At 39.5% G+C, this 15,752-nt stretch overlaps 1 protein-coding gene across 1 annotated transcript in view; it reads left to right on the forward strand.

The window, feature by feature from the left end:
- LOC137613475 (potassium channel subfamily K member 2-like) overlaps positions 1–15,752 on the forward strand; it is a 34,033-nt gene that overhangs the window by 1,336 nt on the left and 16,945 nt on the right. Inside the window, exons 2-4 of the mRNA XM_068342731.1 lie at positions 1–174; positions 9,362–9,479; positions 14,775–14,935. The exon at positions 1–174 is cut by the window's left edge and continues 149 nt beyond it. Coding sequence (XP_068198832.1) covers positions 1–174; positions 9,362–9,479; positions 14,775–14,935 — 453 coding nt within the window. The remainder of the gene's footprint in view (positions 175–9,361; positions 9,480–14,774; positions 14,936–15,752) is intronic.

Raw genomic sequence — 15,752 nt, forward strand, 5'->3', positions numbered from 1 at the left:
GTTTCGGCCATCTTCCTGTTGGTGGTGCTTTACCTCATAATCGGGGCGACGGTGTTCAGCGCCCTGGAGCAGCCTCATGAGAGCTCTCAGAAGCTGGCCATCCTGGCAGAAAAACTGGACTTCCTGGCCACGCACATCTGCGTCAACTCCTCTGAGTTAGAGGATTTGGTCAAGGTAGGTGGAAGCACCAACATCCATTCTGTTCCACGCTCAGAGAAGACGTGTTCCAAGATACTGAAGTCAGCACAGTCTTTTGGCAGCTTTATCCGAATTAATTTTTTTTATACATGTGTATTCTGCGAGCTTATTCCATGAGACACTGTTCTTGGGCTGCAAGGTGGTGCAGTAGGCATTGCTGTTGCCTCGCAGCAAGAAGATTCCAGATTCAATTTCTTTCTGAGTGGAGTTTGTATGTTGTCCTTGTGTCTGCGTGGGTTCTCTCTAAGTTCCCCGGCTTCCTCCCACCTCCAAAAACATGCAGCTCAGGTGACTCCAAATTGCCCTTAGGTGTAAGTGTGTGCGCGAGTGGTTGTCTGTCTTTCCTGTGGCTCTGCAATGCATTGGCAACGTGTCCAAGGTTAACCCCGCTTCTCGCCCATAACCAGCTGGGATGGGCTCCAGCAACACCCGTGATCCGCAAGGTGTAGTGGAGATGATTACGATCATCTCTTTTTCAAAATAATTGATAAATGGACACCGTTTTTCATTTGCAACATACAATAAATGTTGTATCTTTGAACACAAATGCTTTGATTCCTGAAACACAACCACATGGTTAGCATTGCTACCACAACAATGCAGATTCTTAACCTTAACTTTTCATTCTCCAAACCTCAGCTGTCTTTATTTGAACATAAACAGGGTTTAAGTCATAAACATAACTTAGTTGTTTCTGTCCCTAAACTCTGCAGTGGTGCTGAAACATCATTAAACACATCGTATAACAAACAAATAACATCATCCTAACACGGGTCGGATCTGGTCATTTCATGTTATCATCCATATTTGATGTTTCCTGCTATTCTGTAATATACTGACAGCCCTATTTGTAATATTTTTATAAATAAGCCCAGACACTCGTATGGTGTAACACACTCAGGAGTGTTCATTCATAGTGGAGCTTGAGAAATTGAGAGATATTTTTTACATCAGCGACTTTATATTAATGCAGAAGAAAGCATGCTGTTGCTTATATGTGTTATCAGACTGAAAATAAAGGGTTGGTTGTGTTTCCAATTGTGGGCAATATCTGAAATTATGCTTGCTGCACATTGTCACTGTGCTGTGTCTAACATGGGATCAGTGTTATCATGTATGAGGCATGATGGAGGATCATCCCAAAGAGCTGCAGCTCTCAGACCGGCAGCACCATCATAATGCTATATGATACACGTACACCCAGTGATTAAACAGTGGAGCTGTTTTCATGTACAGAAAGATAAATGATGCTGTGTTGTGCAGTGTTATTCAGTTATTCAGCATTCAATGACACTTTCCTTCTCTTTTCTTGTTGGTGATCGTTGTCAGCCCGTTATTTGTGATAATGCAGAGCTATTCTGTCTTCTTTTTCCAGTAGTGAACACATTTGACCTGAAGGAGATAAATTAAGTTAGATGTAGGAGAAACAACGACACCAGCAGTTGATTCTCTTATAAAGAAAGAAAAGTGCACCACTTTCTAACCTGGCAGCAGAATACATGACCTGGTTGTGAAGCATGATGACTGTGATGATAGAAGTGTTAAATCAGTAGAAACCTCATTCTCTTTAGTGAATTTTCGGACATTCTAAATCATGATAACGAACACGGTAAATCTTCTAACCTGCTAAACTCTCGTTACCATTCAGATTCAAGTATTTACCTCTGTGCTTGCAGCAGTACTTCATGGCCAGCAAGAAAGGAAAAACGACTATTCTGTCACTATGATCTTTGCAGATTTGAAATTTGTTGAAACTGAGCAGTCTGGTTTCAGGATCCTTTTTAAAGAAACCATTTTTACAGGTATATATACTCAAAAGAAATTCAGACCACAGTCATAACAAACAGCTCTGCTCATCATGCATCAGACAGCATGAAGTCAGCAGCTTTTCAAGTGGCTGTTTCGCCTCAGATGATTTATTGAGTAGCTTCGATACAGGTGTCTCCCTCTGATCAAAAGCCAGGCAGGAGAGGATTCAGAAGCGATGCGGTCGCTACGGCAGTAATTGTGAGGGAAGTCAGAAAGTGCAGATCATTCAATATGTCCTATCTGTTTCATTCAGCCAGCGTTGTCTGCACATCACCCAGTTCTTCATTTCCTGTGGCTATAGTTTGCGTGCAGCTGAGTGCCAAATGTAGCATTAATATGACCAATTTGGCCAGGAAACTAAAGCGCTGCATGAGCCAAGCCCATTTCCCTGTGTGATTAGCTAAATTGTGTGTTCTGTGCAGCATTGAATGGTTTTTCAGCAACTTATCTTTGAACAATCTTCTTTGCACAATTTAAAAGTGAACAGCAGTAGAAGGAAACTAATATTGATGCTCAACTTTGTACTCTATGATCACTGTGTCGGTGAACAGGCTCACATTTCTCTTGTATGGGCTACCCGACTGGCTTTTAGTCTCCAACTCTGGTAAAAAAAAACATTTGGTTTAAACATTTACATAAGATTTTACAAAGTTTACTGAACAGTTTTGGAGATCATATTTTGACCTTGCAGGAGTCAAGAAATAAGCTATTTAAAAAAGTAAAACTAGTGGACAGTCACTTTACACTTTGCAAACAGTGCAATATTTAAACAATGGAGAATACAGACTAAAGTAAGTATTAATTCATACAATTTAAATATACTGTGTAGACATTAATTATTCGTAGCAGTGTTATAAGAACACCGCTAATAAAGTTGATTTATACATTGGAATCATGTTTGTTATTATATTTTGACAAAAACAGTTTTTATGCTGTTTGTATAATTTTATTTTGTTGTATTTATCTGCCAGACTCTAGAGGCTAGTCCGTGAAAATTTGTCTGATATTAAAAAAAAGTCTGCGGCACAAAAAGGGTTGGGGGGCCACTGGCACAGAGGAAGCATTAAGCTGGATGAACACATAGTGATCATCATCACAGGGTCTATGTATGCCCCCCACCTCCCCTCCCTATTACAACACCATTTTGTGTCCCATGGACCCCAACAGCCCCTCAAACCTCCTGATAGATTGATGTTTCGAGACCTCTCATTTTTAGTGACACGTGTAGGACCGATGTTTTGGCCATGTTTGCGTGTGCATAATTACACTGGGAGAAGAACCCAGAAAACAGTCTCGGTCAACCAGGAAGTGGTCTTTGTCATGTTTAGAAATTCAAGAAAAACAAGAAGTTAATCAGGAAGTGCAATCAGAACCCCAGACAGAAGCAACCTCTCTGCATCGGTGGGTTCTACTAGGAGGAACCTGGGACAGACGCTGTTTGGGTGATTCTGCAAAGCATTACTTTACATTCCTTGTTGTCATTAGATGTTTTACATCTAATGACTTGATTGATTGATTTTTTAAAATTCCTCTCTTTCACCTGCACAGGCCACCTGTGGTAGGGTTACACAAAAATAAAGATTTTGAATATCATTAAGAAGATAATCAAAAAGGGGTGTTGGTATGAATTACAACAATTAAGAAATTCTAACCTTGTGAGTGAAATACACAAGAAGTATATATTTTTACTTCCTTTTATTGGAAATCCACATGCACATGAAGGACTAAAAGCTTCAGTCTAATACTGTGTCCATTTTATCAGCATTAACTGTTCTGTAGCGTTCCCTCAAGGGCTCAGAGCATTGCATGTGTCTCAATAATGATTCTGTATCCTAAAGATTGTTTTTATTACTGCAGTAAACTGTCAGATCAATGCATCATGTGTCAGAGGAGCTTTCTGTTTTCTATGGATCAGGTGATCCAAACCAGTCTGTGTCACCTATTTAGTAACCTAAATTTCATTATTTTTTTCAGCCCATATAAGCAACTTCATTTCAAAAGGGACTGGTGGGATTTTTTGTCAAGGAATTCAGACTATCAGAGAAAAAAAAACTATTTAAATGATTTTAAGTTCTTTCTTTGTGCGCTGCTCAGATTGATTTTCTACTCTTCTCCCAACAATGTTTGGACCTCTTACTTTTGTTACCCCCTTCAAAGCCTTTTACTGACAACTATTTGAGGTCACTTCCTCTTTATCGTGCAGCGCACTTTTCTACAAAGTGACGTTACATTAAAAAAAGAATTTGTCCACTTAATAGCAGAGATCTTTGAGCCTTTCTGTTCAGGAAAGCAATTCAGAGTGCCATTTTATGAAAAGAAAATTGATTCTTCCAAGCAGAATGAGGTGATTAAAACTATAGCTGAGTGTTGCTTAATTCTGGCATACAGTCCCAATGGTGAGGCCTCCGATGTTGCCTTTAGAAATTACTGACATTATCAGACATTCCTTTTTCTTTAATGTGTCTAACATGTCCAGATTTATCAGCCTTTTGATATGCTGCCCCTTCACCTTCACCAAAGTCATCAGTGGAGGAACACACATAAGATCACGTCAAACAGCCACTCCACATCATTCTGGAGAAACGTTCAAAGGTACATGTTACAGCTGGCTGCTATTGCAGTCTATACCCTCTGCCTCCCACATGGAGCTGCTGATGTCTGGAGAGACCATCCAGCCAGATGAGTGTGGTGAAAACCAAATAAAGTGCGGCCTCGCGCTGTCACGCATCAAAGCTTGCGACTTCATCTCATTGAGGATTTTCGGTAGGCAGTCATGTGATGTCACACAGTCATGTCACATTCTATTGGCTGACGGCATCCAGAAGTGCACTACGTTCCATGAGTCTCGGACTTACGTGAGACACGAAAGTGCTTTAAACAGTCGATAAGAGTGTGGGAAAAGGTAATACGGATAGAAGGCGGTTTAATATCAGTATGGGGAGGGTTCATAAATGTTTAAATTACTGTAAATAATAAGATAAATAGTTTGTTGCTCTATCGTGGAATTCGTTTATCGTGTGTGGTTCCTGGAATGCATTAACCGCAAAGAACGAGGGCACACTGTACGTACGTCTCAACAGAGTCGAGGCTGTGTTGGGATGCACGGCTACGGCTTTGAGCTGCCAGACAAAGAGGACCAGCTGTTTGAACATCAGTTGTCCAAACATGGAAGCTACTGTATGTTCCCATCCAACCAGGCCTCCTGAAGGAACCCTGGAGGAACTTTTAGAAGAAGAAGAGTGTTCTACTCTTTCCAGGAAAAAACCACACCGCCGCGTCCTCCTCATTGTGTAATTCTGCTTTGTGTAGTTTGTTTATGTGAATTATAGTGTGCGATCTCAGGCTGGCTGGCCCCAGAAGAAGGAGGCGTCGCTGATTGGTGTCATCTACCCACCAGTCATTGGCATTCGGTTCAACTATCTAACCTCCACCAGCTGTTAGCCAAGGTAGCATTCACTTACACACAGTTTATCATGTGTGGTTCTAGATGTGTGCTGTAGGGATACTGGTCCAACACTGATTATGCTAACAAACTCATGTTAGGTTTAGACACGTGTCATATGAGTGCTAACTCACTCTTGTATTTAGTCTTGGTTTGAGGAACTATCTTAGTTAACTACCAGCTCCACTTGAGCAAGTCCTGTTTTTATTCTGTTTAATTCTGTGTGTTGAGCAACACCCATCAGCCCAGTCTTACATTTGTTACATTACATTTGTACATCTTCATATTTGCTGTTGAATAATCATGTCTGTGTTGTTAAATTTATGTTACTAACAACATCTGGTTTTATGTTCCCTTCCCTTTTCCACCATGAGCTAGCGGTTGCAACAGGCAAGTAATCTGAAATAAGAGGAGAGTTGGATTTCAAAATAAAAGCGAAAGCTACAAGACAAAAGAGTATATTTCCCTGTTTCTGTCTGTTGTTATATTGAAATGCTACTGTAACATTTACATTTCCCAGTTTGAGATAAATAAAGTCTATCTATCTATCTATCATCTATCATCTATCATCATGTCCATCTAGACATGACAGAACACTAATCCACATAGCCAGTTCACTTATGACTCATAGACATGGTATTGTGCTAAATAAATGGTAGAACCTTATACAAACTGTGTGTTTTAAATATTTTCATGAGAAAAGACTTGTAATAAAGCCTTCAATAATTGTTTTGAGCACTATTTTGTCTTCTCAATTGCTGGACTATTAATTTCCCCACGTTCAATAGAAGACAGGAAGGTGCCACAAGCATCTTGTCTGATAGTTTAGCTTCTGAACAGACAGAAAATACTGTGCTGACGTAACAGCTTTTAACCCAGGAAGGGCAGCTTTAGCAAAGGTTTACTCATCCGGACTCATTTGTGATTGTATTCCTCTATATAGTTCAGTAGCTTCATTGATATTCTGCTTACTGCTTCATGTTCACTGCGTTTCTGTCATAACTCACTGTTACTCGTAGTCGATGGTGAACCCATGCTGGGCTCATGCATCTTATAAGGTTTGATGCCACAGGGAAGATCCATAAAGCCATAATATCTGCAAGAGTCACAAACCAACAGCAGTGGTTAGTGTGTTTAGTGATAGTATTTTATTTTATTTTAATGCTCTGCCTAAAAATACCATCCTCTGGCCACCGCAGCGGTCGACCACTGTGAGGGTTGGATTCAGACAGAGAACTAATTGACAGTAAGTTATATTTTTGTGCAGTCTGTGGCACAAGCCCATTATATCTGGGTCTGGATTCACATTGTGTGAGCTTCACTGTTTTTCACATCTATGTTTAGGAGGTTGTGGGTGTGAGGAGTCCTGCAGAGGTGTGTTTTATCCCCTCCAGCTGGTGGCTTCATTCTAGCCTTATCTCTTGTCGTGAGTGTGCAGCCCTGAGTGGAAAATCATGTTGCTGTTTTAATTCCTGTGCAGTTAGCTGGTGTAAAAATGGCTTCCTCACACAGGGTCACATCCAAAGTCACCTGGGAAAGCACAGTGGTGACTCAGCTCAGATCATGCAGTTTTTCTATACTGTACCTGTCAAAATGACCCTAGAAGTTACTGCAGCCCATCTACCTTCTGTGAATTGCTATTTAATCAGCCAACTTCCTTGTCATTATTGATCAAACAGTCATTTGAATGGATAGACAGGTGGAAAATGTTTAGTTTAGGGGTGTTCTGCTTAGAATCAACCACTTGGAGAACAAACTGTTAATCATCTCAGAAGTCAATAACTGAGATCTTGAGTCCCTAACGACTGTATGTCCATTGAATAAATTCAGATAGTTCACATCTGTGTTTCTCTGCAGCAGAAAAGTTGTAGCCAGAAAAAGCATTGGCTACAAGTCCAAGTCTGTTTGTACGGAGATATTAATACTTACCGATCTTTAGTATGATTAGACTGTGAAGTAGAAAATCCTGCTGCGCTGTGTCGAAGAAATGTTCCGAGAAAATACACCGTTTGTGGATGCCAGTTGTTAGTTATTCTCCAAACACCCTGTGAAAAAATGGTCAGACACACACAAAGACACAGGCGGAGTCAAGGTAACCTTTTCTACTGCAGGGGAGATGCCAGTAGACCCAGCATAGTGTGCTCAGTTCTCCAGATTGTTGGTGCCATTTGCAGTGTTTTATTGAATAGTTAAACTAGGTGGTACATGTTTTGCATATAGATAATCAAACAAGAAAATCGTCACAGGTTCAATAGGAACCTCAAGTTATAAGTGATTGGTTAACTATGACATATGTGAGTGATTAACGATGAAATAATGAAACAATAATGAAGCAATGATAATAAGGACTGAATTCTTCCATCACTAATACACCACTTCACTAAAGACAAGTCTTCATTATACAGTGCGCCCTCGCGCATTCGTGCATCAACACTTGCGACTTCACCTCATTGCGGATTTTTGGCAGGCAATCATGTGATACCGTACGCGCATTCTATTGGCTGACAGCATCCAGAAATGTGCTATGTTCCGTGAGTCTCGGACTTACGTGAGACACAAAAGTTCTTTAAACACTCTATCAGAGTGTGGGAAAAGGTAATACAGATAGAAAGTGGTTTAATATCAGTATGGAGAGGGTTCATAAATGTTTAAATTACCACAAATAGTAAGATAAATATTTCATCGCTCTATCGCGAAATTCATTTTTCCTGTGAGGATCCTGGAACGCATTAACCGCGAGTAACGAGGGCACACTGTATTAATGAAGGGATTAATATAATACAATTCAATAAAAGTTCAATAAAATTAAGAGACCCAAGCACGAGGAAGTCATGATGAATCTGTTCATAATCAAGATCTGTATATCTGGAGGATGGGAGCAGGTGTTCACATGGAGCACAGTATCATTGGTGGATGGAGATCTAATGATTCAGATTGACAGGCAGTCAGAGGGATTTCATGCATCTGTACATATTAAGTAAAAAAAATAGATGTGGATCTCTATCTTATCTGTCAGAAAAATCAGATTTTGGTTCACCAGAAACTACCGATGGAAGAGATGTAATTCAAAAAAGACTAGGAGCAGGTTTCCAGAGGAATCGAAGTGACACTAGTGAATTAGTCCTGAGGCAGACCTGAGTGAAGCCTCTTGGCAGTATCATCATGATGTGGTCTGGGCACTGGGTGAAATAATACAACTCCATAGTGACAATAAATGAAATACACATGTTTTGCTAATTTACTTTAATCTCTACACTGTGTGATTGACTGATTCAGTTTTTCTTAACTTGACCAAGACTGAACATAACCCCCCTCCCCCGACCAGTGGTTGTTGGTACTGAACTGAATGAATTGGAAATTACATGTAAAATTAATCAGGGCTAAGGGTCCCCAAGACAGCCGTCATACATACTAAACTGTACATGAAACATTTGATCTCAGCTAACCCAGCTGGATTCTGGAAATATGATTTCTGAACAGGTTTCATGCAAAAGTGCTATCTCATGTTATGAATTTAATTAGAAATTTAACTATGTTAGCATAATTTATGATACTATGCAGTAGATGGTAATGGATATGTCTCCAGAGTGTGTGTGACTAAGGTGTTTAATGAATAAATTATAATACTTGTGAATAAAAGAGCTTTTTTCTCTCAGTTCTGTAGGATATATAAACATACTGATCTTTTATAAAGACTATATTTATTGAAAATGGAACATTTATTTTAATGAAGGTGACAGATGCCTTATTGTTCCTCTTAATTAGATTTGCTTGGATGCTCATAATCTTATTCAGTTCAGAAAATGTTTGTATACTCTATTTCCTTTGGTATGACATTGTGCTCATAAACTCTCCCAACGGGCGACCTTTTGATTCGTTAATTTCTGTTTTTGTGTTAACTTCCTGTTGCAGCAAGTGGTTTCAGCAGTCAGGGCAGGTGTGAACCCCTCGGGGAATTCATCCAATCAGACGAGCCTGTGGGACTTCAGCTCCTCCTTTTTCTTTGCTGGGACTGTGATCACCACAATCGGTAAGAGCTCAGGTTCCTCACACTTCCATTATCCTGCTCTGCCTTCTGTCCTTTGAGATGTCCCTGATAGTACCTCAAACTAGTAGAAATACCAAGAAACTTTAAGATACTTAAAGAATTAGAAACTTTTAGGAGGTGAAACTGAAACCTTTACTTTTCCATGTTATCCTTCATGCACCAAGTCAACCAAGGAACGATGAAACTTTGACCCAAAAAATCTAAATGCATTTAGATCTTTTGGGGTTAGGGTCGCGTTTCCAAAATAATTTTCAGAAAAAATGACATAAATGGTGTTTGTGTCTTGTTTTATCATAGCTACCAAAGAACAGCATCAACATGGGAATTCCTACACTCTGAATCTATCAGATCTCGCACTTCCGTACCCCAAGTGGTCCAAATGTTTGCAACAGTTCTCAATTTAAATGAATACTGCTTTGATTATAAGGCATGCAAGTCGGGTCTCAGAACATGGTTAGAGCAGAAGACATTAGGGAACATACCGACCGCGCACCAGTGCACAGGGTTGGATTACATTGGTAATTTTCAGTGAAGTAAAACAACATGCAGTGTCGTGACATTTGCCATAAAATGTGACATCTATCATTCTGTGTAAGAGCACCGCAACGGTGTTACATTTGAGACATCACTTTAAATCTGCATATCCTGCACTCTTCAAGCAAATATATACTGTACCATCATACCATACAGTGTTGCAGAAGGGAAATGAAGATGAAGGGAAATATCTTTTCCACCATTAGGTAGGAATGGAAGATGAGGAAAAGTACCAAATGCGGACTGCTGATGCTGACCAGATGCTGTCCAGGGGATTAATGGAGGAACTGAAGAGTTCACACTTGGAGAAGCTGTAGAGGAAAGGTCGAAGAAAATGGCATACAAGGAATCATGACGATGAATTGACAAAGTAGACACATTTACCATATATTTTAAGAAAGCCAACAAGACACGGACCCAATTGACAGCCTCAGAGGAGGGAAAATTGAGACAAAGGCAGGAAGTGTTAAGTAAGAAATACAGCATGAGGAAATGAGCTTTCAAAATAAAACAGGAAAAAAACAAAGGAAATCCAAATCCATGACAGTGTCAGATGCTTGTTTTCATCAGCTCTCAGAGCAGACAGAAATCCTGTGAATTCTTTTCATACTATTTCAAATATATTGAAACACATCGATTCCGAAACTCTAAAGCTGATGAGCTCTGATCTAATGAGGTAAAAGGAGTCTGGCACGACATTTCATTATGATCTTGAAGTGTCTGTGCTCATTTGCTCTCAGCTACTGTACTGCAGTGTGTGATCAAGGAGCTGTCATCACAGAGCATATTCATAATGCCCAGCCTGCAACACAATTCCCTCCTCCTGCATGTTTTTACATATTGCTTGAGAGTGCTCTCTCTGTCACCTCCAGCTGGAAGGTTTTACCAATCAGGAAAATGGAAGGGCACACGTGCACACTCACACACACACACACACACACACACACACACACACACACACACACACACACACACACACACACACACACACACACACACACACACACACTCACACACCCATACACACACACGCACACACACACACACACACTGCTAACCAGGCTACTCAGCTGGCTCTTACATCAGGACCTTGAGGGATCTGCGTTTCTGTTCTGTGGAATGCTTGATTTTATTTCATATGTCCTGTCAGAGCTCATTCTCCAATTAAAAAATGGAACACATTAAGTTCCAATGAGGTGATATATCTTTTTGAAAGAAAAAAATGTGTGTTTTTCTTCCTTAATGAGCATCATGTGTACGCAGGATGCAGTGTTGATGAATATTTCAACATTAAACGGGACTATTTACAGACCCAAACTTACTGTCGGCACTGGACCAGCCAACGTCTGCACACCATCACCACGAACATTTATCAGTCGCATCAAAAGCACACACACACACAAGGACGCAAGCACGCACACAAACATACACACACACAGATGTCAACAGAGCTTGTCTCTTTGATGACTGATGGACTCTGCTTCATGTATCTATTATACTGTCAAAACCCCATTCCTGAGTCTGGGATGTCTTTAGTTGATTTTTAATCCTCTATTGTTGCCTTTTAGTTGTAAAACTTGTGTATTTGCTTCAGATTAAAGGTGAATGCTTTTAGCCAGTGTGTAAAATAATCACTGTGTCACGGTTCGGTGTTGCTGCTCTGCTGTAATGGGATGTGGCAGAAGGAGAGGCTGAACTTTTGGGCAGAATCTCGTCTCCACACCTGTCCATCATTTCAACATCTGGACTTGGTCAGTCTGATTAGCTTGAGGCTTTTTAAGCCTGACTCTGTTTTGGTTTGGCATCAGATTGTTTTGTACCCTTGCCTGCACGTCTAGTTTGCTGTACTTTGTGAGTTTTCTTCTGTTTCCTGGAGTTTTGCGTTATTGATTAAAATATGATTGAAAGCTTCTCGAGTGTTCTGCATTTGTGTCCAAACTCTTCCTGCAGTGACCAACTGTGCTCACTGCAGTTTATGCTTGTCACTCTTGCGCTTCAGCGATCGACTGAATTGGAGTGATGCATGACTTGAATAATCTTTTCTCTTGAAAAGAAACAAGAGCTTTAATCTTGCTTTCTGTATATATTATCAAAAAAGTAGAAATAACCGATGTGGTGAATAGCATTCAGAACAGAGTACTTCTGAAAAATTATGCGATGCTTTTAGTGTAAATGGAACAAAATCACTGTACTTTTTTACTAGATTGGCACAAAATGTTTTGTGACCTGATGCTTTGCAAAAAGGTCATATGTCTCTTTATAAAGCAATTGCACAGTATCTTTCCATCAGACGAATTTAAAAGTTAATAGCAAAAGAAGGAAATCCAGAAAAGTACAATAACCTTCTTATATACCTGTGGATTTATTTGAAGCGGTTGAGCAAGATTTCATATAAATGGTGGATTTTGTATTATATATGTCTTTAATTGAATGTGTGCTTTTAGGGCAACGCGCCATTTGCCTGAGACACTTGCTTTTCATTGATATATTTTACTCAGCAAATTAAGGGAAATAACCTGCTGCCTGGTTTCCCTTCTTTTCTGGGTGTAAAAAAGGATTCCAAATAGTTGGCACACAATATTTTTCCCTTTGGATCATCTCAGTCTCTTTAATCCTACTGAAATTGAAAATAACACAAAAGATTTTAGTCTTCAAATGTACCTTCTGGAGTACCGTTGTCCTGACTGAACTGAACATACATACAGTATATGCATGGTTTTAAATGCCACAGCATCTAATTGTAGGATTTACAACTGTGTTTTAAAGGAGTGTTTTCCTAATCACCTTATTTTAAAAACCACCGAAAAGCAACTGAAAGGGTTTTTAAATTTTTGTTGTAATTTGAAATTCTTTGATAAATAAAAAGAAAGGAACCTGTGACATGGGAGGCAGATAAGCAGTTGTAGACAAGAAGATAACGATCATCTTGTTTATGAGCCAGTAAACCACACTGCTCTGTGTCTTAGCATTGCTGCCATTTTCTCTCCAAGCATCACTTAATTAGTTGGAAGGAAGTCATTAAAGTCATTAAACTTTTATTGTCCGTGATACGGTAAAGACCATGGCACATTACTGCCTGTGATTGGTGGTCTGTGGGCCATGCTGGTAAATGGGTCTGTCCATTTTGAAGCCTCGTCTCATAATAAAGTGGAAACCTTGGGGTTAATGTATAATTTATCTGGCTATGTTGTAGTCAAGTGTGAAACTAATTAATCTTTTCATTGAATTTTAGATTTACATGCTGAATTAATTATTATGTACATACATAATATAAATATTTTATACACATCTAAATTATGAAATGTATTTCAAACAAGTATTAAATTTGTGTTTGCTATTTGCATCCTATTTTTATGCAGTGACAACCAACTGTCTCTGAATGTCTGCGTCTGTGACACTGCAATAGAAAGCGCATAACTTCTGTCACTTTTCAAGTCAGATATTGAGACAGCATTCAGCTTCGGAGGCTGTAAACAAGAATTCATTTGTTTGATTGTTTTTCTTTAAAAAAGTGCAGCTTCAAGCACAGCGCTGCTGCTTCTCATCTGTTCTGCAGCCTGTGCACCCAGAGGTGTTGACAACTAATCCAGCATCCTGTCTCCCACTGAACTAATCATGAATTTAGTGAGACTTGATAGACAATTCTTCCTCACATTAGTGTCACTGTGCTCCAGTGTGAGGCTGGAGAGTCATTAACTCTTACCCTGAGATAGATGACTCCATTAATACGGTACAGAAAAGTGGATGCTGTTCATTATTTAGACTTTTTCATTAAATGTTGATGCTGGTCTCATGTTGTTGGCAATGTGTGAAAGGCACAAGCCATGAAGGTCAATGCTCAGCAGAATGTGTAGAGATCTAGAGGCTAATCATTTTTTACAGCAACATATGATGCAGGATTAGAGAGATTACAGGTAGGGAAACAGTGATGCACTTCAGATATATCAGCTTGTTAATTTTCTTTTAGCATTACAATTTCCTTGTGGAGAGTGTGTATAAATTATCATGATTATCTAGTTGAGCCTTAGTCAGCGCTTCACACCATCTCCATCTCCCACTTGTGAAATTTCTTAAAGCCAGCCTGCTGTGTCTGTGTTGTCATCCTGTCAATCTTCATGAGCAGCTCCTCATCCACCCAGTTTAGTTTGAATGATACTTCTGCCAGCTTTGATGACAGACAAGAATTCAAGAACAGAAATTTCGACTAGATTCTCACAGTTGACACATGCTGTGTAATTCCCTGAAACAAAATATTCCCACAAATGCCTTCTGCTACTTCTCATAAGACACGCTTAGATGAAAACAGCCAAAGGTGGTGCGGTATTCCAAAAGAATTCTAACAATACATCAACCAAAACACATTCTTTTATGTAAAATAAGTTAAAATTCATGCATCAACGCATGTAGTTGATGTAGTTTGTGCAAAGCACAAGCTGAGCTTGAAAAAGCTTCACCAAAATGATAGCAAAGTGTCATTGGCACACTTTGCTGTACTGCAAGATGCCTCTCACTTGCCTGGACAATCCTCTTTTCTATTTCAGACTTGTGCATATGAAAATAAAAAAAAATACAAGGCTTCAAATTATAAAAAAAAATAAAAAAACAAAACTGTACTGAATGTCTGAGAAATAAAATCTAATACATGAGACTTCCTGGAATACAGAACCTTCCGTTTTTCCAAGTAATCTCTCCTGCTTGATGCAGCTGTTTTATTCCGATTCTTATTCTGTTCCCATCTGTCAGGATTTGGGAATATCTCTCCACACACAGAAGGAGGACGGATCTTCTGCATCATCTACGCTCTGCTGGGAATTCCCTTGTTTGGATTCTTACTGGCTGGTGTTGGGGACCAGTTGGGGACTATTTTTGGAAAGGGCATTGCCAAAGTGGAGAAGATGATTGTGGTAAGCTTGTTTTGTTTATGTGAGCTGGTGTTTATCTCTCATTTACACCTTCCTGTATACACACATGCTTTATTGTAGACAGCGAAGCTGTTCCTGCAGCGGCTCCCATACAGAGATTCTCTATCCATGAACTGTGCCGCAGCAGAAACACCTCCAGAATTTCTCCTCAGACCATTGGAAGAAAAAACGCAGATCATAAAATATGCCAGTGGTTTAGGAGTAAAATTTAGACATTCAACACAGAAATCCATTTTGGTGTCTTTGTTTCCTTTTGACCGGGACTGTTGTGTTACTTATTTATAGTGGTGGAATAAACTGATAGCACACAGAGTTCTATACCTCACTCTGAAATAATGATGTTGCATTTCACACAATTCCACTTCTTTCCATAGCATTCGCAATTCACCTGAATGCATCACAGCTGTCTGAGCAGCTATAAAGCTCCTCAGACAGTCGCAGTCAGGTAAGTCAGGTTGATAGTAGTCATAAAAATTTCTATGGCAAACTCAACGACTCTGAAAACATAAAGCAAATAGCTGCTTAGTGGACAAAAAATGCAGAAATGGATAAACCACGTTAACAAGTAAGTTTTATCTTCTGTAAGTCAAAGCGTACATGCTTTATTTGTTTTCTGCTTGTCCCAGTGGCACTATATCCTTTGTCAGTGGACAATCTCACTGTTTTATGACCTAAAGGATAATGAGTCATAAAAATAATTCGGTCATACAGATTGATGCAAAGTGGTCCATAAACATGAAAGCAAACAAAAGGAGAATTACAGAAATTGCATAAAAATTAAATGTGTGGCATTGATATA

This window comes from Antennarius striatus, chromosome 19 (assembly GCF_040054535.1).
Source record: "Antennarius striatus isolate MH-2024 chromosome 19, ASM4005453v1, whole genome shotgun sequence".
Lineage (NCBI taxonomy): Eukaryota > Metazoa > Chordata > Actinopteri > Lophiiformes > Antennariidae > Antennarius > Antennarius striatus.